The following is a 22,118-nucleotide window of genomic DNA, read 5'->3' on the forward strand; positions in this document are numbered from 1 at the left end:
AGAGCTGGGCCCTCCCAGCTCATTTCCATTTTAATGGGGTGGCTTTTCCCCCTGCCCTGTCCCTTTGAGGCCACCACAGAGGTCCCCAGCAGGAGGCACAATCCAAAGCAAGAGTCGTGCTCCCGCTCTTCCCAGAAGAATAGAGGGCACAGACAGAGGCCACAGCCCTGCGTTCAGGACCAGGGAGGCACAGAAGAAAATGCTCAGCAGCTTCACACTTCAGCAACCAAACCAACCAGCTAGGAGGGAAAACCCACTGCTCACTGCTGGCACTGCATGCTCCCAGCCAGCCAACACACCCCTTTTCCTAATAACAGCCCCCAATGAATGTGACCCAAACATTTATGGGGGCTCAGCATCCCCATCAACGACCCCAAAGATCGCTCATGTGCCTTGTTCTCCCAGCACTGCAAAGCCATGGCCATCAATGCCTTACAAAGCCCTGCAACAACAGGGGCAGGAGCAGCGAGGCACACAGTCACAAGCCCCCACAGGCTCTTGCTTTTTCCTTTCCCAGCCTTATTTCCACAATACTTCCAGGGTGGCAGTCCCTGCCAGGGCACAGGACGGTCTGCAGGGACCAGCTGTGAAAGTGATGCTGCCGTGTTTGGCTGGCACCTGCCAGCTCCTGAGCATACCCTGCAGGGCAGCACCAACTTGTCCCGAGGGATTGCCAGGCAGCCTTTTGCCCCCAGACCCCCTCGCAGAGCGATTACAGAAGCCAGGTTTGCACCCAGTAGCCCTTTGGAAGTCACAGGGTCTTTGGGATCCACCTTCATCCCCGAGCCTCCTCCGGCTTTCACAAAGCTCTGCTGCCCAAAAGTCACCTTGCCTGACACGGGTAAAGTCCAGCAGCCACGCTGCGTTCCGCGGCAGCTCCAGAGCAGCCGGAGCAGGCTGATGGATGGGGGTGAGGCACACGGCTGCCTGCGGGCGCCCGGCGCCAGGGAAGGCGAGACGTGCACCGTCAGCGCTTTCGGCAGCAAAGGTTGGAGTAGGGCTGGCTGCTGCTGCTGCCTCCCGGCTGGCCAGGCGCCAGGCTCCCAGGCCTCGCTCACCTGCCGGCTTTGCACTGAGAGCGGAGCAGATGGGGGGAAAGAAGAGAGAGTTGTGGCTTGTGAGTCAAAAAGCCTGAGGGCACGGAGGCTGGGGGGAGGAGGCTTCGAGGGCAGCGAGTCCCCTGACACCTCCTCTCTTTTCCCAAGGCTGTATGAGGATGCTGGAGCATCCCTTGGAGCACCAGGAGCCTGGAAATGTTCTTTCCCATCCATCCTGCACGAGGCAGGAGCAGGAACCCCAGTGGCATTCCCCTCCAGGAGTCACCCCAGGACGAAGCTGGCAGCTGCCTAGAGCCACGGCCTCGCGGCCCCGGCAGATCCCAGAGGCCAGCGGTTCACCATGAATTTCTAATTGTTTCCTCCAACAATGAGACATCCTGTTCAGAGCCGGGCGGCACAACAAAGCCCAACGCCGGCGAGCGGGGCCCCTTCCTGCTGAGCAGCAATGGGGCGATGCCGAGCTCTCCCTGCCACGAGCAAGGGGACGGGAAGGCTCCGCCGCCCCCTCCCCACCACCCCATCCACTTAACACGCCTGCTCTCCAGCCTCCACCTTGATTAAAACAGCTTAACGACTCCAGCGAGAGCTCTCCAGGGGGCGGGGAGCCGCCAAGAGGTATTTGATGGATTCACTTTGGCAACCGTCGGCTACCTTGTCATGCCAATAAAATTATTGCCATTGATTGGGGAGAGGCGTGGGCGCACGCTCCGAGGAGCGCAGCTCCCTCACGGGCTGAGCACCGGCACCCACGGGGGCTGTAAGCGTGTGGGGAGGGGGCTATGGGTGTCCAGAGGATGGGATGGGGACGGAGCAGGAGAGGGCATAGGGAAGAGGCAGGAGGAACAAAAGGCCCTTGTGCCTGGCAGCCAGCTGGGAAGAGGCAGCAGCACAGGCAGGAGGGCATTTCCAGGGGCTGCGCAGGGGTCGATGCCTGGGGAGTCCTCAAGGGTCACCGGCTGACACTGCCAGGGCCAGGGCAGGGTTCATGCCCCAAATCTGTCCTGTGTCCCCCCACACACACCCCAAAAGAAAAGCCAGCCAAGGCACCGGCAGTAAGTAGGGTAGGCAGCAGCAGGGTCACGAGGCGGGCCAAGCCTTCCCGCGCACTCCGGGAGCCGGATTTCATGAGTGAGACACAAAGGGCCCCTTTTCAGCAGAGCTGCTTACCCTGAGCACCAAGCAGAGGGTGATGTGAAAGGGTCTGTGGGGACAGGGACAGGGACTGGCAGGGTGGGAGGGGAGCCTGACAGCTTCTTCTCTCAGCTCACGTGGACCATGATCAGGTCATGCATCATACCCAGGAGGCCAACACATGGGGGCTTTTGTGATAGAAGGGAGCCAGCAAGCAACAGGGAAATCCCAAAAAGGCCCTGGTCAGCAACTCCCTCTCCCCACAGCACCTATTTTCTGTCCAGACACACCAAGGGTTGTGAACACACTGAGGCATCCTTAATCCAAAGCTTTGAGAGAGCTCAAGGGGGCTGCCTCCATAGGCTGCCAAATCTGCTCCCCCAAACACCATCATCTCACTGCCCACAGGACAGGGAGCTGCAGGGGAGCCCCTCAACCCTCTCCAGGCCAGGAGAGGAGCACCATGTCCTGCTGTTAGGGATGGAGATGACCCACTTAGTGTGAAGAGTTTCTTATTAGTAGTATTAGTTGTATTATTATTATCAAAGCAGTGAAATCAAAGCAGCCAGACATAGGCCCAGTTCAGCTGTGCTTTCTGTGGGAGAGGATAAACAAGCCGTGGCAAGCACAAGCCCCAGGCGGGGAGCAGATTCCCAACAGAGACACGATGCATTCATGCCCAAGGCCAGCCAGTTCCAGGACAGAACAGGGAGCTACAGGGACTGCAGTGGTGATGGGGAAGACAGATAATCCTCAAAAAATGAGAGCTCAGCTGGCTGCAAGGGATGCGTAGTCCGATGCTATCCTGGCTGGGATGCGCTGGCTGCACTGTCCTGTAACCACACCTGCCTTAGGGATCTCCAGTGCCTGGATCCCCACTGGTGCTGGGTATCTCCTGTAGGGCTGTGGCAGGGAGGGACAGCTCACAGCCTCCCTGTTCTGCAGCAGCCAGGGACAGCTGTGGGCAGGGAGCCACCAGCTGCTTTGGGAGAGGAACTCAGCTCATCCCCCCAAAAATAACCAGACAGCACCCAAAACTGGGTCAACCCACGAGGGCTACACTGAGCTCAGCAGAGCCCCAAGGCCATGCTGTGTTTGCATAACGAGGAGCAGATGGCAGTGAAGGAGGGCAGCCGGGTCTGTACTGCACCTCCCAGAACGTCCCACTGCTCCAGCTTCCAGCCGCCAGCCCAGCACGGTGCAGCTACTGGGAGGGGGTTGCACCATCTTCAGCACACCCTATTCAGTATCACCCTTCTTCCCTCTCTCCATACAACACTTCAAGCACACCCAAAATCAAGACTTTGGTATACACAGCTCAAGAGCTGACATGGGTGCAGTGTCAAATGTGCCTTTCCAGCACATGACTGAGCCCTCCCATTGCAATCATACACACAGCTTCCTATCCACCTGAAAAAAAGAAAATACAACCTGGGAAAATTATAACTGCCCAATAAAAACATTGCCAATTGAGGACAGGTGGTTTCCAGGAAAAACCCAAGCATTAGGACACAAGCTTCATTTCCCTTCCAAAAACATCCCCTGACATTCCTGCTGCAGCTTGCTCATAGCTCACGTCCCCATGTCACTTCCCCATCCACAGCACCCTCAGACTATAGGGTGCAAGGCCAGGTCCCTGCCATGCCAGCTCAGGAGCACAGAGGAAATGGGTCAGTGCCAGCTCCAGCAGTGCTGGAACCCATCCCTGTATTGTTCACCTGGGCATGGCTGGAATTCCCCGAGTGCCCCAGTCCCATGACTGCTGGCACGGAGAACAGCGAGCACGTGGGACCGAGGGCTTTCCAAGACTGGCCTCTCCACATAACTTGGGATCAGCCAAAGATAACCGCCTGTCTGGTAGTGTTGCAGGACAAGCTGAGATTGGGCTGTCACGGGTTCTGCTGCTGCAACCCGCTCAGCATCCCAGGGGTTGTGATCTCCATCCCCCGGTGCCTCCACATCCCAGCCCACAGCCCCTGTCCCACAGACAGTTTTGCAAATCTGATATTGCCTGCAAGATCCTTCCACCCCCTCAAAGTCAGGGTCTCTCTGCAGCTGTGGTGGCAGCAGGTGCTGCCCAGCACCCTGCCCTCCTGCCAGCAACTGTTGGTGGCAGGGCTGGGGAGAGGCTGCAGAGCACCCACAGGCTCGCGTGGCTTTTTGGGGGGGACAAAGGGAGGCTCTGTCTGCATGCAACAGTCTGGACAAATGCTGGGCATGGGAGCTGCCATCCAAGGAAAAGCCAGACGCGGCAGTGACTCTGGCCTGACCTTACCCCGGCCCAGATGGCGAGATCGGTGCCCCTCAGCAGAGCAGCATCCATTACAGGGCTCCTGGGGGTGGGGAGGGAGGCACCCAGCTGTCAGTGCAGCCCTTCCTCTCCCAGAGGAGATACCAGGGCTTCTGGAAAGGGCTGGGGAGACGGCCGGCTGCACCAAGCCTAGTGTGGGTGTTTGCCAAGGGCACGGTGGGAAACACCAACAGTTTAAAAGCAGAGGGATTGCAACCACTGCTGAAGGTTGCACCCTCCCACGCACATCCTCTCTGCCTGGAGGAGCCACCTTGGCTACACTCTGCTGAACCCCTGCCAGGTATCGCATCCGCTGGCCGGCGACACATTGGTTCCACTCAAAGACAGGTCAGCAGCCCCTCCTCGCCCTCCCCTGCCTCCGGCCCTGGCAGCCAGGCAGCAGGATCAGGTAGCTGCTGAGGCAGCGCTTTGCCGGGCAGCCAGGCAGCCCCTGCCGCAGGAGGGCTGGGCTGCCCACCTCAAGGTCACTGCAGGGACAAGGAGAGGACCTCGTGGTGCAGGACTTGGAGCCTGCAAAGTGCTCCCGTTAGAGAGCTCTGCAACACCAGGGGATCTAGGGGCTCCAGGCAGGATAAGCCTATAAAATCTACATAGCATCCCAGCACTGAGACAGGACTGAGACCCATCTCTTGAGTCTCATCAGCTCCATGTCCTCATGCCCTGCAGAGCCAGAGAGCCCCACCAGCTCTTTGGAGCACCAAGTTCAGAACTAGGAAAAAACAAAGCTTGAGAAAGCCCTGCAGAGAGGGAGGATGCTCAAACCACACTTGGGCATCGAGTTCTGGCTGCAGTCACGGCTGCAGCATGCAGCCCACACACCAACCAGGCACCCACACTAGTTAACCCCTTCCAAATGGCTCTGAAGGTGCAAAGACCAGGGAAAAACTGAAAAAAGTTAGAAGAAAAAATCCAATTTGCCATCTAAAAACCAACCATCAGCCCCTCTAGGTAACTGAGGAACCAGAGGTGTAACACTGTCACTGTGGCTTTTTGAACCCTCCTCCCACGTGCTCCTCCCTTCCCATCACCATCTAAAAGCTCCCATCTGGAGCCCAGCGGCAGGAGAAGCCGGCTGCAATATGACACCAGTCCCTCTGGATCCCTATTGATCGGGAAGGGAGGATGAGCTGCCTCCATCCCGACAGTCCTGCTGCGGCTGTGCACCCTCCAAGGACTGCAGAAAGACAAGTAGAAGGTGTGGGGCTAAAGAGGACCCGTCCATCATGCCCCCCACCCCATGGTGTGTTGCCCATGCCCCAGAAACGCTGCTAATAGTCAGGGGCACAGGCAGATCTGTCAGGGGTCATGGGGGAACAGGGGCAGAGCAAGAAGAACATATGGGGACTACACAATGGCATCCTGCTCCAGATTCCTGCCAGGAAAACCACCCTGCCTCCTGCAGGGCACCCTGGCCTGCACAGATCAGGAGATGTAACAAAAATGCAGAATGCTGTGCCCAAAACAGAGTGCTGAAGCACCTTATAAGTCACAGAGAGATGGGCCAAACCCCCCAGCCAAGCTCTGGTCCATAGCAGGGACCCTACCAGGACCTTCACGTGGCCTCTCCCTGGCTGAGGATGTGTTAATGGAAGCTATGTTTATACAGGGCATGTACAGCTGTAATTATAGGCATGATGTTATGATAACAGGAAATCCGTGCCCTGTGGAGATGCAGGCAGAGAAAGGCACGCATGGAGCTATTTGCTAATTGCCACCGACAAGCAGCCTTTTGTGCCGAGGCAGGGTACAGGAAGTGAAGGCTCCTCCTTGCCGGGCTGGAGCCACCAGCACCCACCTCTGCCCACCCTGCCCAGGTCAGTGACAAGGCCAGATGGACAGAGGATCCAGATGGACAGAGCCTGCCTTGTGGCAGCTCCAGGGCAAGCCCACCTACCCCTGAGACATGGCGGGATGGGTTCTGAACAGCCATCAGTAAGAACTCACCTTCCTAATGTAATAACCCTTCCAAAAGGGCAGAGGTTTTGTAAATTCAGTTGGCAGAGAGAAGAAAGAGATTTCCCCTCATGGGCTCTTTGCACGTTACCCTAAATATATCAAGTCACTCTATTATGGAGGCCCAGCCCAGCCCTGCAAAGGGCCAGTGAGGCAAGGGGTCATCCCTCCCCATCAGCATCACTGAGGGCGTTCCTACCTTTTTGATCTTCCCGCTCCGTGTGCCTGCAAAGACGACGGTTTGTCCTCTGTAGTCATAGGCAGCCACTGAGGTCATCCCGTCCTCCTTGTCCACAAACAGCGGGGTCCCCTCGATGGTGACAGTCCCGCCCAGTGGCTGGTTAAAATCCTGACCACAGAAATTGTCGTCGATCTGCAGCGGCTGTTGGAAGAAAGCAGAGGAGAGATGAGCTTTTTGCCAATGCCTCAACACATTGGACCTCAGAGATGGCAGCCAGCCATATCTTACCTTCACCCCACAGCTACAGCACCTTTGGCAGCCTCCTGCTGCAGCCATCCCACCTCGCCAGCCAAGGCAAGGCATGAGTTGTCATTTCCCTAACATTCCCTACACACTGATATAAGGCACTTGGGACAGTTGCAATGCATGCAGGCCCTCTCTACATTTGAACAGGCTTTGCAGACCAAGACCAAGGCTCTCTGTCCTCTGCATCCTAAAGAGCAGCACTGACAAACACAGCAGGAGCCAGTGGAGCATCCCTGCTCCCTGCTCCATCCCTGCCAATGACATCTCAGACACGTGGGATGCCAGCACAAGCTCCCCAGCACACACAAATTCCTCTCCTCCTCATCCCAGCACTAGCTTCAAAAAAAAACCCAGCTTGGCAGTGAGGCAGGAGGGGCTGAATCCTGCACCCCAGCCTTCCCACAAAGACAAAACACTTCCCAGACAAGGCCATGCCAAGGCAAACAAGTCAGGGCTCCTGGAAGAGCCTCACTTCACATAGCAAAGCCTCCAGCAAACACACTACCCACCTGCCAGCCCTGTTCCTCCTCCCGCAGGAACGTCTTCGGGAAATCCCCACATTTTTTCCACGCTGCCTTGCCCCAGACAAGGCGCCTGACTCAGCCAGCTGCCTCCTCAGTTCAGCTCGAGCCCACAGATCTGGGAGAAGCTTTTGCAAACTTTCCGTCTGCCTGGGGAAAGGCAGAAGCAGGGCTGCACTGGCCTCTGTCCACTCTCACGGCCGTGACAGCAGGGACCTCCATCAAGGACAGGCAGGCAAAGGCAAACAGATGCCCTCTGTGAAAGCTGAGATGCAGGCAGGGGAGTGGGACCAGGACCAGATCCACACCATTCACCCCTACCTCGAGCACCCTCAACCTGACCTGCTGAGCAGAACAGACCCTGGCCACAGCTGTCTGGTGTGGGGGGCACATGGGCCTCCCAGTGTTCCCAGACAAGGCAACAGCTTCACGTGGTCGGACAGCACAAGCAAAATCCCCATTCTGTCCCAGGCAGTGAAGGGCTTTGCCAAATCCCCAAGGGTGGCAGCGAGCCTGGATGCAGGAGGGTAAAGTGGCAAGGCAGGCATGGCTGACAGGGAGACAGCCTGCTCCGGTCACGGGATTCTTCCGCTTCACAAGGTTCCTTATATAATTTTGAATTTAAAGGGGAGAGAGGTTTTTTGGCAAGCAGCAGGCTCCAAATGCATGCCAGTCCCCAAGGGGTTTTAAATCCATACCGCATGTGTACAGAGCATATGGGAAAATGCCGAGCTCCCAAGCTCCACGTACGCAAGGGCAGTACAGAGCTCTGCAATTCCCACTCATCGCTGCCTGGGAAGCAAGGATCAGCCCAGACCGGCTCCCACCAACAGTCACCCGTGTGGAGGGGAGAAAACACAGCACTTTTCTGTGCCCCAGCACAACACCCTTGCAGCCACAATGCATCGGCCTCCCACAGCCATGGCAAGGCTGCTCCCCCTCCTCACCATGCCATCATTCCAGCTCCAGAGCCAGTGGTCGCAATCCCTGCTGCAGCAGGAACTCAGTGCTGTGCCAGCCTTCCAAAAGGGAAGGACCAGTCACACTGAGCCCATCAGGCACTCTGGGGATGCTGGGCTGACCCCTCAGTTACTCTGACTTCTGGTTTTGGGCGTTGAGTTAATGTACAAAGATCAACTCCCTTCCCCACCTGACTGTTGCTCATCCTTCCCTGAACTAGGGGAACTTTTACAGCCAGTCATGACAGACACGGGGATCCCCAAAACAGGAACATGGGGCAATGCACATCTCTGCAACCACAAGAAAAAGAGGGAAGGGAAATCACAACCTCTCCACTCATCCTCTGAATGCCAGCCTTGCCCTCTTCTATCCATTGGCTAATACACATACTAAGCATCCTCCTCTGCATTACAAGACTAGGAATTTTAAAACAGCAGATCCTAGAAAATTATCTTCCTAATCACAGAGTGAGATGCAAGCAATGCTCCAGCTGATACACAGCTCCCATCCAAATACCTGGGATTTCTCAGGTGCTTTGCTGGGGAAAAGATTCTCTCCCCCACAGCCCAAATAAACCCCAGCACCTTCCACCCAGCCATCTGCAGTAGCAGAAGGGTTCAGGGCAATGCCACAAAGGTATTCAAGCCCTGGCACCCCTGGGCGCAGGTTCTGCTCTCTCTGAGCTCAATCTGCAGCTTCCCCAACCCCACGGCTGCTGAATATGCAAGAGGAGAGATGTTTATGGTGTTTACTGCTCTCTGCTTTGTCTCAACATACTCTCTGGGAAATGACAAATACAGCTGCGCTCTGGGACCGAGGAACTCCCGCCGCCGCCATGCCGACACCACCTCGATAAATAATTACGCCGACAATTAGCTCATTAACAGCAAACTGCCTCGTTAGGAAGCGCAGGCGGCACAGAGGTCGGGCCAAGGGCGGCAGTGCCGGGGTTATGGAACCCACCGACATCCCTGGCAGATGCAGGCTGCAGGGAGAGGCAAGGCAGAGGGACGGAGGGAAGGATGGACAGAGGGGGACAGCTGCCCCCCAGCCGGTGCTGGCAGGGACCGGCACGCACCACGGCACGTGAGGACCAGTGACCTTGCAGCGTTTGAGCCTGCGGATGCTGGGATCTGCAAGAGACACTGGGATCTGCAAGAGACACTGGGATCGGCAGGAGGTGTCGGGATCTGCCCACTCTCACATTTGCACGGGTTTTTGCAGGGACCACAGCTTTCAGCCTATTTCAAGGGGGGTTGTGGTGTTTCTTTTGGGGGTTTGGTTGGTTTTTTTAAATTATTTTTATCCTTTGTTTTTATTTCTATGCTTTTCTTTGTCACCCTTCTCAGCTGCCCCTGGCTCAGACACCCCAGGGCAGCTATCTGCACAGCACAGCAGTCTTCTCTCTCCCAGCACTATTTTTTCCTCCCCAAAACAGGGTCAGGAAATCCAGATTTCCTGGGGAAAGGAACCTGAAGGAGGGGGAAAGCAGGCCCACAGCACCAAGCGAGCAGGAGCGGGTGTCTCCTGATATGCCTTGTCTCATTGCCTCTCTTCAAGCCCACTTACGAAAGCAATGAGGGAGCAGACAGCACGACAAGGCTCGCATCACTCAGCATTATTAATTAGCCAGTAATTCGCCAGTTAACACCATTATAGGCTCACCCCATTCCCCCTGTGCAGTTCCAGGGGCTGTGATGGAGGATGTGGAGGGATGCAAAGAGCCAGGGAGGAGGTTAGAGGAGGCTGGTACTAAGTGCCAGGCTGGGGTGCCAGGCTTTTTGTGCATTAATCACTGAGGAATAATCTGAGAGTGGTACAGTTTGTTACCACCTGCATTTCTCTGGCTGCCCCGGAAAGGATTTGGCTTATCCTGGCCCACTTTCAGCCGGTTTGTCACCAGCCACTGTCCTGTGCCAGCAAGCTGGGCAGCAAGCCTTACTGAGGAGTCAAAACTCATTTTCTCCCTGGGGTAGCCCAGGGAAAGCTGATGCCACATCCCGCTGGCTCCAGGCACTGGCTCTGCCCACACAGCCAGCCCAGGAGTCAAGGGCTCCAGGAACTCTAAATAACTCCCTGCTGCAAGATCTGCACTCTAGCTCCAGCCCACTGCCCTTTCCCAACCCTGCTACACCAGTCGTTGTTCCCCCCAGTTTGGAGACAGGAGCACTGGACAGATGTGCTGAGCACATCTGGCCCCAGGCACAAAGATCTCCCAGCCCTGCACTGCACAGGGGAAGAAAAGAGCCTGGCTACACATCACCAAATCCCTCTCAGTGAAACACTGGGAGCAGTAAAGCCTCTGGAGAGGGTCAGGGGCAATTTAGGCAGAAGGGCTGGCACAGGGAAATGGCCCGGGTGCTTCCACAAGGTGCCTCTGCTGCGTTTGGAAGTCCATGCTCAGGTCTGAGTGCACTAGTGCACCAGAGGAGTCCCCCTACAGAGCCAGTTCCCTTCCCCTTCCCACTTCCAGAGCACTGGATCCCAGAAGGAGGGAGAGAGAAATGGGAAGTAGGAATTCACTTCACTCACCAGCACTGGAGAGGAATCACTAACATCTCCTGAGCCACCTGCCAAACCTGGGAGCCTCTCCTCCCAGCTCCAGCACCAGCTCTGGAGAATCAGAGCTACTCTGAGCTCTGGGGATGAGTACCCATTGGCCCTGCACTGCTTGAGGTCTGGGAGTACAGTGCTGACAAAACCTCCTCCAGCATGGGCCTGCCTCAGCCCCTTACTGCCATGAAGGAGCAGAGCAAGAGAGCTCCTTGCACCCTTCCATATGGATGGTGTATCCATATGGAATCCCAGGCAACTACTGACTTGAGCAATTACATTTTGCCTCCTTATAAATTAAAAAGACAATATGTCTTTATTTTCTGGCCAGTCCTCACCACCAAGAGATGGTGATCCACTGTGACTGCCATGACCCACCCCAGAGGTGGCTTTATTTTATTAGGGTCACAGAAATTCCTGCCAGAAAGAGGGAACCAGTGGTGTGGTTTGGCCTGTGCTCAACACAGCAAGGAGCTGAGGGCTTGATTTATGATCCAGTCATGTCCTGCCCCACTCTGCCTGGCAGCTGGAGAAGGACTGGAACAGAAAACACCACCTGGTTCCTCTGGAGGAGGGAGTCACTCCCCAGCCCAACCCATATATAAGCAGGAGCCTCCCCATCACGGCACACATCCTTCCACCCCACAAGAGCCATATCTGCAGGATCCAGAGAGCACCTTGAGATCCACTTAGTCCCAGGGGCTGGTCACCAGGCAGCAACCCTAGGACCATCAGAGTTTAAAACCATCCCTGGAGTGCAGGGGGGCAGAGCAGCCTCCCCAACCCCAGGGGAGGTGGCGCTGGTGGGGCACTGGGAGAGGCGAGCCGGGAGTGCAGGAGGCAGCAGTGAGCAGCTCCACCGCCGGAGCCAGCAGCTGCGCGGCCCAACAGGCAGCCGTGTAACGATTTCATCGTTTTCCAGCAAAATTGAATTAGTTCAAAGCCAAAATCTGATTTGCGAGCCCAGCGCTCTTGACAGCAAACCCTTTACTTTGTCAGGCAGCTGTTAGCTGTCTCCTTCAGAGCGGCGGTGAGGACGGTGGGAGAGAGGGCAGGGCTGCTCCACAGGGACACCCCCGCCTACCTGCCTGCACCCAAAGCCCTGCTTGAGCAGGGCTGGGAGCTTGCTGATGGGTACTGAACACCAACAAGCTGGACTTGGGGGATGTGGGTGACAGCAGGTGTGTCAGGACCTCCACCAGACCCTCCCAAACACACACCAGCAGCCCAAGCCTGCCCCAGCCCCATATCTGACCCTACTTGGGGACTATCCAGCCTATGACCTCTCCATCACCTGGAGCTGTAGCCTCCAGCAACTACTAGAGGTTTGTAACATTGCCCAGAAGAGAATGCAGTAACAGTATCAGTTCAATGAGAAAACAAACCCCAAGAGCCAAGCTGGGAGGTCCCCTGCCCACCAGGACTCAGAAGTCCCACACTGAGCAGCTGAGGCACCAGCAGGAAGCAGACACACCCAGGTGAGAACGTGCTGCGGGAAAACACCTCTCAGGGGACAGAGGGAGTGCTCCATCAGTTGGGAATCACTGTTCCAGGAGGGCAGCACTCACCTCCTGCACCTCTGGATGACAGTTTGCACTGGTCACTCCCAACAGCCACCTCACTGACAGTGCCTCGTGCCTTCCTAGCACCCCATGGAGAGGATGTGGTCCCTCCATGCTGAACATCTGGCCAACTTCTGCTGGGACCACCAGCCTCACCACCTCCCTCCATCAGGTCTGTGCTCCCTGTCTTGCACATCCTGCTGCTTCCAGCACCTTCTGCTTGGCCACTGTCAAGTCCCATGTGACACAACACCCACAAACCCACACATCCCATCTGCAAGGGACTCCACAACAGAGCTGCAGCAGATGCCCTGAGGCCTGAGCATACCACCCTCCCAGCCCCAACTCACTGCCCATATCCACAGGGAAAACACAGCTCAGTCAAATCACTGGGAAAGGTCCAGCTAGAGACTGCCACCAGAAACCAGAAACAGTCTGGCTTGAGGAAAGACAGGTGGGAACTTACCGAGTTGATGCAGCCCAGCTCCTTATTCAAGAGCCAGGGCAGTGAGAGTTTCCCTTCCCCTCTGTAGCATGACTGGATACGCTCCTTGATCTTATCCTTGATCTTCTTCAACGTGAAGAGGCAGAGCACAGACTCCTTGGGAGGCTTAACCCTATTTTTCTGGCCCTGGGAGAAGATGGTGAAGAGGATATCCTCCTGCTCTGAGATGCCCAGGTACTTGGCCAAAGCCTTGCCAGGCTTGGTCAGGTAGGCGTCCTGGATCAGCCGGTACTCGATGCCATCCTGCACGCAGCCAATGGGGAATTCCACATAGGAGTAGAACTTGGGGTCATCCACACAGAGGCGGACGATCTTGGAGGTGAAAAACTGCTCCCCAGTGGAGTCGGGAGAGGTCAGCTGGGTGTCCAGCTGCAGGGTCAGGTAGTAAACAAACTGCTCGCTGCTGAAGCTGTAGATGTAGTAGATGTCAAAGGTGGGGAACTTGGAGAGTGTATCCGAGGGGATTTTGAGTTGCGAGGAGACAAACTCATCCTGGTAGACAAAGCCAAACATCTCCGCGTTCTCCTCGTTGGCCATCAGCTTGCGGCTGGAGAGAGTGGGGAAATACTCTGACTTCCCATCAATGGGCGTCCCAATGAAGAGCTTGTTCTGCCCATTCAGCACCTCGATGATGACACCGGACATGGTGCCCGACTCGTTGACACTGGAGAGGTAGTGCTCCTTGCGGTGGTGGGGCTCACCCAACTTGAAGAGGTCGTCCAGCCGCAGGAACTGGCAAATCCCCTGGGAGGCACTGCCGCAGGCAATCAGCCGATTCCCCGAGTAGTCCACCAGCAGCAGTTTGTTCACGTTGTTGGTCGTAACCAGCCCGTGTGGGCAGGATTGGACACTGGGCGGAGGGTAACACTTCTCATTGTCCTCCACGGGCCCCGTCACGTGGGTCCGCAGGAGTGTGAGGTTATTGGAGAGCTTGTAGATCCGATTGACAGCCCCAACGTAGACCTCCCCAGTTTTGTTATGGACCACCAAGTGTGTCAAGCTCCAGTCTGTAACCGGGAAAGTCCTAAAGGGAGATTTGGGGCTGCCTTCCGCCAGCGGTAGCCAGGTGCTCCCCAAGAGCAGCAAGGTCCAAATGTGGATGGACAAGTGGTGCTTGAGCCAAAGGAGCCACATTGCAGCAGCCTCACATCCAGCCAAGGCCATGCCCAAACCCAGCCACAAAATAAATAGAAACAAACCCAAACTAAAGGGATGGGGGAGGGAGGAGGAGCTAATGGGAAACACTCTCCTCTGCCTTCTCTGCGCTCAGCATTCAGGGCATCGTGGGCGTGGCCAGTCCAGTCAACCCTAGAGGGAGAAAGACAAGAAAAGTGGGGTTAGGAGGCTTTCCTGCAGTCTCAAGCATGTTCCACCCCACCCAGAAGACTCCACTGCTTCACATTTTTCTAGCAGGCAGAGGAGACCCTGATCTGCTGCCCCAGTCCCACTCCACGGTGGTGCTGGGAATGGATGCAAAATCCCAGTTAGCAGCAAGCACAGCCCAAGCCCCTACACAGAGGAGGATCTCAAAAGCACCTTTTAAAGGAGTTGAGAGAGCCAAGAGCCCTGGCATGTTGCCCACTTTCCTGCCACCTGCCTGCCAGGAAGGTCATGGGCAGGAGGGTTTGGAGGGAGCACGCAGGCATGGCAAGGACAAGCCTGTCCTTCTGGCATTTCTATGCACTAGAAAACACAGGTCCAGACATGAGACAGTTGGTTTGAGAGGCTCCAGAGAGACAAAGGGGCACAGGCAGGGGGGATGGAATGCTCTGCCTGCTGCTGTGCCACAGCTGGGGCTCACCAACAGGGAGCAGCAAAGCAGTGGGGAGCCAGCCAAATACCCCACACCAGGGTGACCTTGGCACCTGGCAGCGGGGAGGAGATGGCCACAGGAAGCCCATGCACAGCTCTGCTCTCTGCAGAGTTCAGCAGCCCCTCCGTTACACCCTTTCCCTGTGTCTTCTCCATCCACCCTCCCCACACAGGCACAAGCATCCCTCGATTAAACTGGGGTTGTGTAAACTGCCCTGCCAGCACACCCAGCCCATCCTACCATCACAATCCATCCACCCCAGGTGGGACCAAGGTCCATGGCTGGGGCACCAGCTCAGTTTCCCAGCCAATGCAGATAAGCCACTCCAGAAGGGAGTGGAGGAGGAGGAGAGCCTCTCTCTCTCCCTCCACCCTCTCCTTATCATGCATCTCTGACTCAGCCCAGGATAACCTCCAAGAGGATCCCCAGCAGGGAGTGGTGCAGGTAGGAAATATGGCCCGCGGTGACTGGCACCTCTGCCAGATCCCAGCCCTGGTGAGGCAGGGTGTCAGAGGGCAGCCAATTGCCATATCAGCAGGGCTGAGCGCTGCCCCAGCCTCAGCATCCTGTCCTTGGCAGGGCTGTGGGACCCACCAGCTAGGCCCCCATGCTTGGGGGGCTGCATCATCACTGAGCCAGCATTGAGCCGTACAGCCAACCCAACATTCCATACAGCATCCTTCACTTCTGCTGCTCCCCTCCCAAGCTACAGAGCCAGACTGGGAGAGATCTAAAAAGGAGAAACTTTTTTCCCCTTCTCCAACTCACAACATACACAAGACTCCCCTCTCCTTTTTCAGGGCAAGCCCAGCCCTGGCCACCCCTGCAGCCCTGCCAGATCCCCTGAGCCCCAGATACGTTGGGCAAAGCTTCTGCACCGCTTCCAAACCCTCTCTGCAGATCTGCCTCTGCCCACAATGCTCCTCACCCTGCTGTCTTCGACTTCCCAACACATCTACCTCCAAGGCAACAGTCTCAAGGGACATTTGGACAACGGCACGTGAGCAGCACTGAGACCAAATCCAGATGCCACAAAGCTCCATGGGTGTGGAGACAGTCAAAGCACCACCCTGGAAATCATCCCCATGGTCCTAATCACCCATTCCTACCACCTTTTACAACACTGGGAGCCTCCCAGCAAAGAATAGGTAATGACAACACTATCAGGGCAAGGGCATTCCCAGAAGACACTCACACTGCTCAGAATCTTCATTTTTCTGAGCTTGTTGGTAAGAGAATAACAGCAAGCACCCCAGATCAGAGCTTATTAGCCCCAAACCACATTGACATGGGACCGAGTAGCACTGTCAGTACAAACCTACTGGTTAGCCCAGAAAGCCACAGCCCAGCAGCTGCAGGCATTGGGGTTTCCTGAAGGAAACCAGAGAGTGGTTTCCCACCCCAAGAAACTGGCACAGCTGTCACCAAGACACTGCTCCCATGAGGCTGAGCCCCTCAGGAACAGCACAGTGACTGCCTGGCAAAGAGACCAGCACCAACACCAAATTCATGTGTCAGTGATGTGCCAAGGAGAGAAGGAATGGGGAAGATGGGGAAGGTAACAGTGGGAGATTGGTGCAGCGTGGGGATGCCAACCAGAGCATCTCCTGCCAGGATGAGAGAGCACGACAGGGAACTTGCTTTCTTGGTGCATTTCTATGATTCATTGCTTCTATTTCAGGAAGTGGGTGAGAGAACTAGAGGTCGAGCTGCTGCCACAAACCAGGGCTAGAAAGCCCAAAAGGAGATTCCCAAATTAACGTAGGGAGCTGCAAATCAGAAGTTGGAATGAGAGCAAAGTGAGGCAGAGCTGGGGCAAGCTGAGAGATGACACTCTGCAGAACTCCTCAGAGATTTCTGCTCCTAAATATCCTACAGCAGCAACATCTCGTCCTAGTGACCTGACATCAGTGGTGGTTTTGTCCAGTCCTGCTTGAAACCATCAGCAACAATTAATAAAAATAAAACAGCACAAATGGTTGGTTTGTCTGCTTTCTTTGGGATTCAGTGATATGGGTTCCTGAACTTTGAACTAAAGCAGGGCTCAAGCCCACCACAGTGCAGGTAGTCCTGCACTGGAGCACGGGTGCCAGCACAGCCCCTGCTCCCCGCCTGTGGGAGCAGCAGCCAAAGGGCATTTCCCTGCTGTCACACAGCCTCCAAGTGCCATGGAGAGGTCACAGTGCAGGAAAGGCAGGGCAGCTCCTCCACTGGCACACTCTTTAAACCACAGGGCACCCAAACCCCCTGGGGCTGCATTCAAATAGCACCTCACCCTGGGCTCACCCAGGGCCACCATACAACTGCCACCACCAGGAAGCAAGACCTGCACCACAAACACACCCAGTGCAGTCCAAAGGCATGGAAAACCCTGGGCAGATACCCTGGAGCCGAGCCCTGCCCTGAAACAGGCAACAATAAAATAATTCACCCCAGCCCAGTGGCATGCACACCAGCTGGGAGAGTAGGACCACAAATGCAGCCAGCTGTGCTGCTGGGCAGCAAGTGATGCAGCACAGAGCATCTGCAGCACTGAGCATCCCCAGGGCTCACCCCACAGAGGGGCCACACCGCAGACCAGGCAGCACCACAGGCTTGTGTTTTGATTTCCATGTGCAGACAAACACACACACATATATATATATATATATACACACACATGTATTTATAGAAGGAAACCAGCCATCAGAAACAAAGCCAGCACAAGAGCCAAATCCGCCCCAGTCCCCTTCATACCCCACTGGAAAGGACATTTGCTCACAGTTTCACCTCAAAGTGGCCACACTGAGATGGTTGCAGCCACTGCAAAACTTGGATGGGGATTACCCACCTTAGCATGGCCAACACTCACACATCCCAGCTTCTTCCAGTGAGCCCTTCAGCAACAAGCAATGGACATGCCCCAGAGATGCCAGTGTCCCCCTTCCTGGCTGCTGGAGAGGTGGCATAGGGCAGCAGCACTCATCCCTCGAGGGTGAGAGCTCTCTGGTCCTGCAATATGCCCAAAAACCTGTGTTTGGGATGGGAGATCACACTTTGGGAAAGCAATAATCACTTTTGATAGCACAAAGCAAGAGTACTGGGATGGAAAAACTAACCTTAAAAGGCAAAGACTGAACAGAGAGTCAAGGATCACCTCTCCACTCATCCAGGCAGCAAGTCCAAGAGTCAGCACTAGCCTACAAAGCAGCAGCCCTCATGGGAGCACCCGCAGACAGGGTTTAAACATGCAGACAAGCACAGAGGTGCATATCTGGCACTCACAGCCCCTCCTGCCATCCCTGCTTTTCCATCAGCATGACCCCAGCAGGTTCACTCCCAGCAAAACACCCCAAGAGCTTTATAGCCTTGCACTTTAGCAAGGGAGGTTGGAGGAGAGAAGGTGTGGGATTGAAAACCCCCAAATAACTGACCCACAAAAGGGGAAATGGCATCTAAAGGGCCTTGGCCTGTAATCCCTCCAAGTCACTTGCTGCTCTCAGCAATAAGAAACAGTCAAGAAGGGACCAGCTACAAGCTGCCAGTAATTAGCAAAGGGGAGAGAGGGGAGATTATTCAGGGGAGAAAAAAACCTCTGGGCCACAGGAGAGGCAGCCTCACCCTAGAGCTGGTGTATTTTTAGATTCATCTGCCTAGGAAAAGCCTTGCAATGAGGAAAGCCTGGTGGTGGTACAAATTCAAGCTGCACTACATATGCAATTGCTGCAACAGGGCTAAACTTTAACTCCTTCTTTAACTGCATACAGTCATTGAAAACTATTTGGCTGGGGTCCCTCCCTAGCCAGTGAGTTAAATCATTAAAAACCTTATCCCTAGCTCAAACCACACCCTGATGAAATCAATAGCAGACTCTGAAGCTGCCCCAGTGCCCCAATCTCCATTACTATCACCCAATCAAGAATATCTTCAGCACCTTCAGTTTCTTCCCAGGCTCCTGCCATCCCTCCCAGGCAGGGGCTGAGGACTCCATCCTGCCATCCATCCCAGCTTCCACTCCAGCCCTGCAAGGATCTTCTGGGCAAAGAATTCAGCCTCTTTTGTTCTGAGAAACATGACAAGGAGAAGCAGCCATCTACTGCCCAAGGGCTCATGAAGCTTGACCCTCAGCAAAAAGAAGCATGAAAGAACAAGCAGTGAGGAAATTAAATAACATTTCTCAAGTGTGCAATTCCCCTTCTCTGGTCCTCTGCAAGAAGTCATGTCACGCCAAGAACAGCTTGAACTCCAGAACAGCTCTGGAGCCACTACGTGCACTCACCACCAAGAGACTGCAGGCTGCTCTGCAGAGAGCCCTTCCAAAAAGGGCTCACAAGCATTTCCGACATGGAAACCCAGGCTCCCCGCAACCACAGCGTCCCGAGGCAAGGAGGCACATGAGGACAGCCTCAGCAGATCCTTCCAGGAAACCGGCCACGGACCGGGACCTTACACGTTTCCCAACTCCATCCAGCTACACCAGAAGTGAGAGTCGGTGGCTGTCCTTTGCCTTATTCCCACAACTCAGCTGGGTAGCACAGTCCATGCAGGGACCCTGCAAGGGCTGCTGAGGGGCTTTCTGTTTGCAGCCCACATGCTGGATTTGGGCTTCCCAGGGGGAAAGTGCACCCCACCCTCCCTTGTGCTCCCTGCAGCTGCGAGAGGAGTACGCAGACCTGGTTTGACTCATGACTGGAATGGAGACCAATGCACAGCCAGTGGGTAATCATCCACATGGGACACAGCCTGCTGCTTCCCATCCTACTTCAGGAAGTTTGTTCATCAGCATAAACAGAGCACAACACCTCCAACCCCTCTGTGCCTCTCATCATCCACAGACCCCAACCCAAGGCACCAGGACACCAGCCATGGGACTGTGGCTTCCTACTATCAACACCCAGGTCAACTCAAGGCTTCAAACACCAGATTGATGTGAATTTTGTCACCTCAATCAGGATCAATTAATAACATCTTGCCCCCATCTTAAAAGCAAAGAAATACAGACCAAATTCCCTGAAGGCCACCTCCCCCTTTGGCTTTGGCCCACACACTCCCAGACTCCGATTCTCACAACCCATCAGTCCACTGCCCCACATAAATGTCCCAAAAACCAGCCCTGCTGGCAGAGGTCACCTTGGTCCAGCTGGACCTGCAGAGACCCAGAAGGTCACCCACAAGCAGGGTCTCTCAACAGCAGAGAAATCCAACGAGAGATCCTCTGGCCATCAGCATCCTTCCCTTGTCTGATTTCATTCCCTGGGGAATAATGCATCACTCTTCACTCCCCAGTCTGCTGCTCCACATCCCTCACTGGGCCAGGGCAGCCACAAACAAAAGCCATGATCTTACCCTCCCCAAATCAATGCCCCTCTTCCAGCCCAGCTCTCCAAGCTGCATTTTCACCTCTCTGTCATAAGCACTTCCCCCAAATCCCAGAGGGAATCTGGAGAACTTCCTCTTTGCAATGGAGTGCTGCCACAGGAGGATTCCTGGTTGCTGGATCCCCTCAACTCCAGCAAAGGGAGATCATTCTGGGGTTGGTTTAATCCCAGCTAAGCTGAAATTCCCGTGCTTCTGCCTGGCCCCTTGCTGACACCAGCACTTGTGCTGCCCTGTGGCGAGCCAAGCACAACTGCCATCACATTAGTTCTGATTAAAACAACCACAAAACTTCTCCAAACGAGCTTTTCCAAGCCATGTTGCTTCTCCTTCCCCTATCAACCTCCCATCCTTCCCCCTCTGCTGTTTCAGTTATGCTGCCCCAAGAACCACAGCTGGAAATGGCTCACGTTCTGGCTCTGCTTCCCCTGCGGAGTTTCAAGTTCAGCATAGCCCCATGTTTTATTTTCCCAAGGTGAAGCTGACCCAGGAGAAGTGAGACATCCAGACAGAGAGCAGAGCCTGACCTGGCAATGGTACAGGCAGAGACAGGAAGAGGAAAACCCCAAAAGTCCCCCCACAGCAACACCACCACACAGAAAACTGTTCTGAGAGCTCAAAAGAAGCTTCATTCAGAGCACCATGGGCAAAGAGCATCTGATATTAACAAGGAGATATCACAGCAGTGGCTGTGCCTGTGCTCTGCTTTCCTATGGGCAGTGCCAACACAGCACACCCCACCCCCATTTCCCACAGCAAGGGGGTCTCACCCACCCGACCCAGGCAGAGCACACTTCAAAGTGTGGGGCAGCCAAGAGCTGCTGGCTGGGAGAGGGAGCAGAGCAAGGCTTCTCCTCTTCCTGCAGATCCCAGCTGCAGCCCCAAGCCATGTTAGACACAGGCATCACCTTGCTACTATGGCCTGACGCCATGCATGAGGAGCTGAGATTCTAACAGGCATCAGCATCATGGACCGGCTCCTTCAGTGCAAAACCGAGAGGAGGCGGCTGCTCGCCTGTGCTGGGAGAGCTGTCCAAGCACCTCTGCCAAAAACCCACTTTCTGCTAATGAAGGCAGCTGGATGGCAGCTCCAGCAAGTGCCACCACCCCCACAGAAAGCCAGGGAGCCATACAAGGCACAGCCAGTGGGCCAAGAGGTCCTGCTGTGCTGGGAGTTGACACGCTCCCCCGGCACCGTCACATCCCTCCCTCCCAGCTCTCTCCCACGCAGGCATGAGGCCGTGCAGAGCAGGACCTCTCCTGCATGTGCCAGCAGCCCCCCGGGCACCTCGGCCGTGCTGATAAGGAATAACAGCGGGAGCCGTGGAAGCCGGGGCTGCTCTCGGCGTCACGGGGCTCGGCAGCGGCTCTCCTTCGGAAACGGCGCTGCTTTCCTGCCTTCCTCCTCCCCCATTTCTTCCCGATGACATCAGCCTGAAAAACAGGTTCTTGACTTCAGCAGGGCTCATCAGGCCGATTCTGGTCCCGCCAGAGAGGGGAGAGCCCCCCCTTGACTCCAGAAAGGAAGCAGCCATCCAGGAGCCGGACATGGAGATAAGCAGCAGCGGGCAGGCAGGGACCCTGCCAGCATGCCAACACTTGTAGGAATAAAAACCATGGAGAAGTAGATGGGGGTGGAGGGAATGCGACGCTGGGGAACAGATATAAATGTTTTGCAGAGGCCGTGGCAGCTGGAAGCTGGGGCTCACGCCCCAGCTCTGACACTGCTCTGCCACAGGGCAACCAGATCTACCCAGTGCAAAAGTCAAATCCCAGGGCAGACTCCCATCGCACTCCAGCTCCCAGAGCCCAACAGCAAGCCCTCAGGCTGGCCAAAATGACAATACAGGACTTAACACTATCCAGCAAAGCCTTCCGAGGGCCACAAAGCTGGACACAGACCAGCAGG

General features: G+C 55.6%; 1 protein-coding gene across 1 annotated transcript in view; it reads right to left on the reverse strand.

Annotated features, from left to right (window-relative positions):
* Nucleotides 1-22,118, reverse strand: part of PLXNA1 (plexin A1) — a 115,388-nt gene that overhangs the window by 87,207 nt on the left and 6,063 nt on the right. The window contains exons 2-3 of the mRNA XM_053953591.1: nt 13,003-14,349; nt 6,653-6,835 (exon numbers count right to left, since the gene is read on the reverse strand). Coding sequence (XP_053809566.1) covers nt 6,653-6,835; nt 13,003-14,205 — 1,386 coding nt within the window. The 5' untranslated portion in view covers nt 14,206-14,349. The remainder of the gene's footprint in view (nt 1-6,652; nt 6,836-13,002; nt 14,350-22,118) is intronic.

The sequence above is a fragment of the Vidua chalybeata genome, chromosome 12 (genome assembly GCF_026979565.1).
Source record: "Vidua chalybeata isolate OUT-0048 chromosome 12, bVidCha1 merged haplotype, whole genome shotgun sequence".
NCBI classification, from domain to species: Eukaryota; Metazoa; Chordata; class Aves; order Passeriformes; family Viduidae; genus Vidua; species Vidua chalybeata.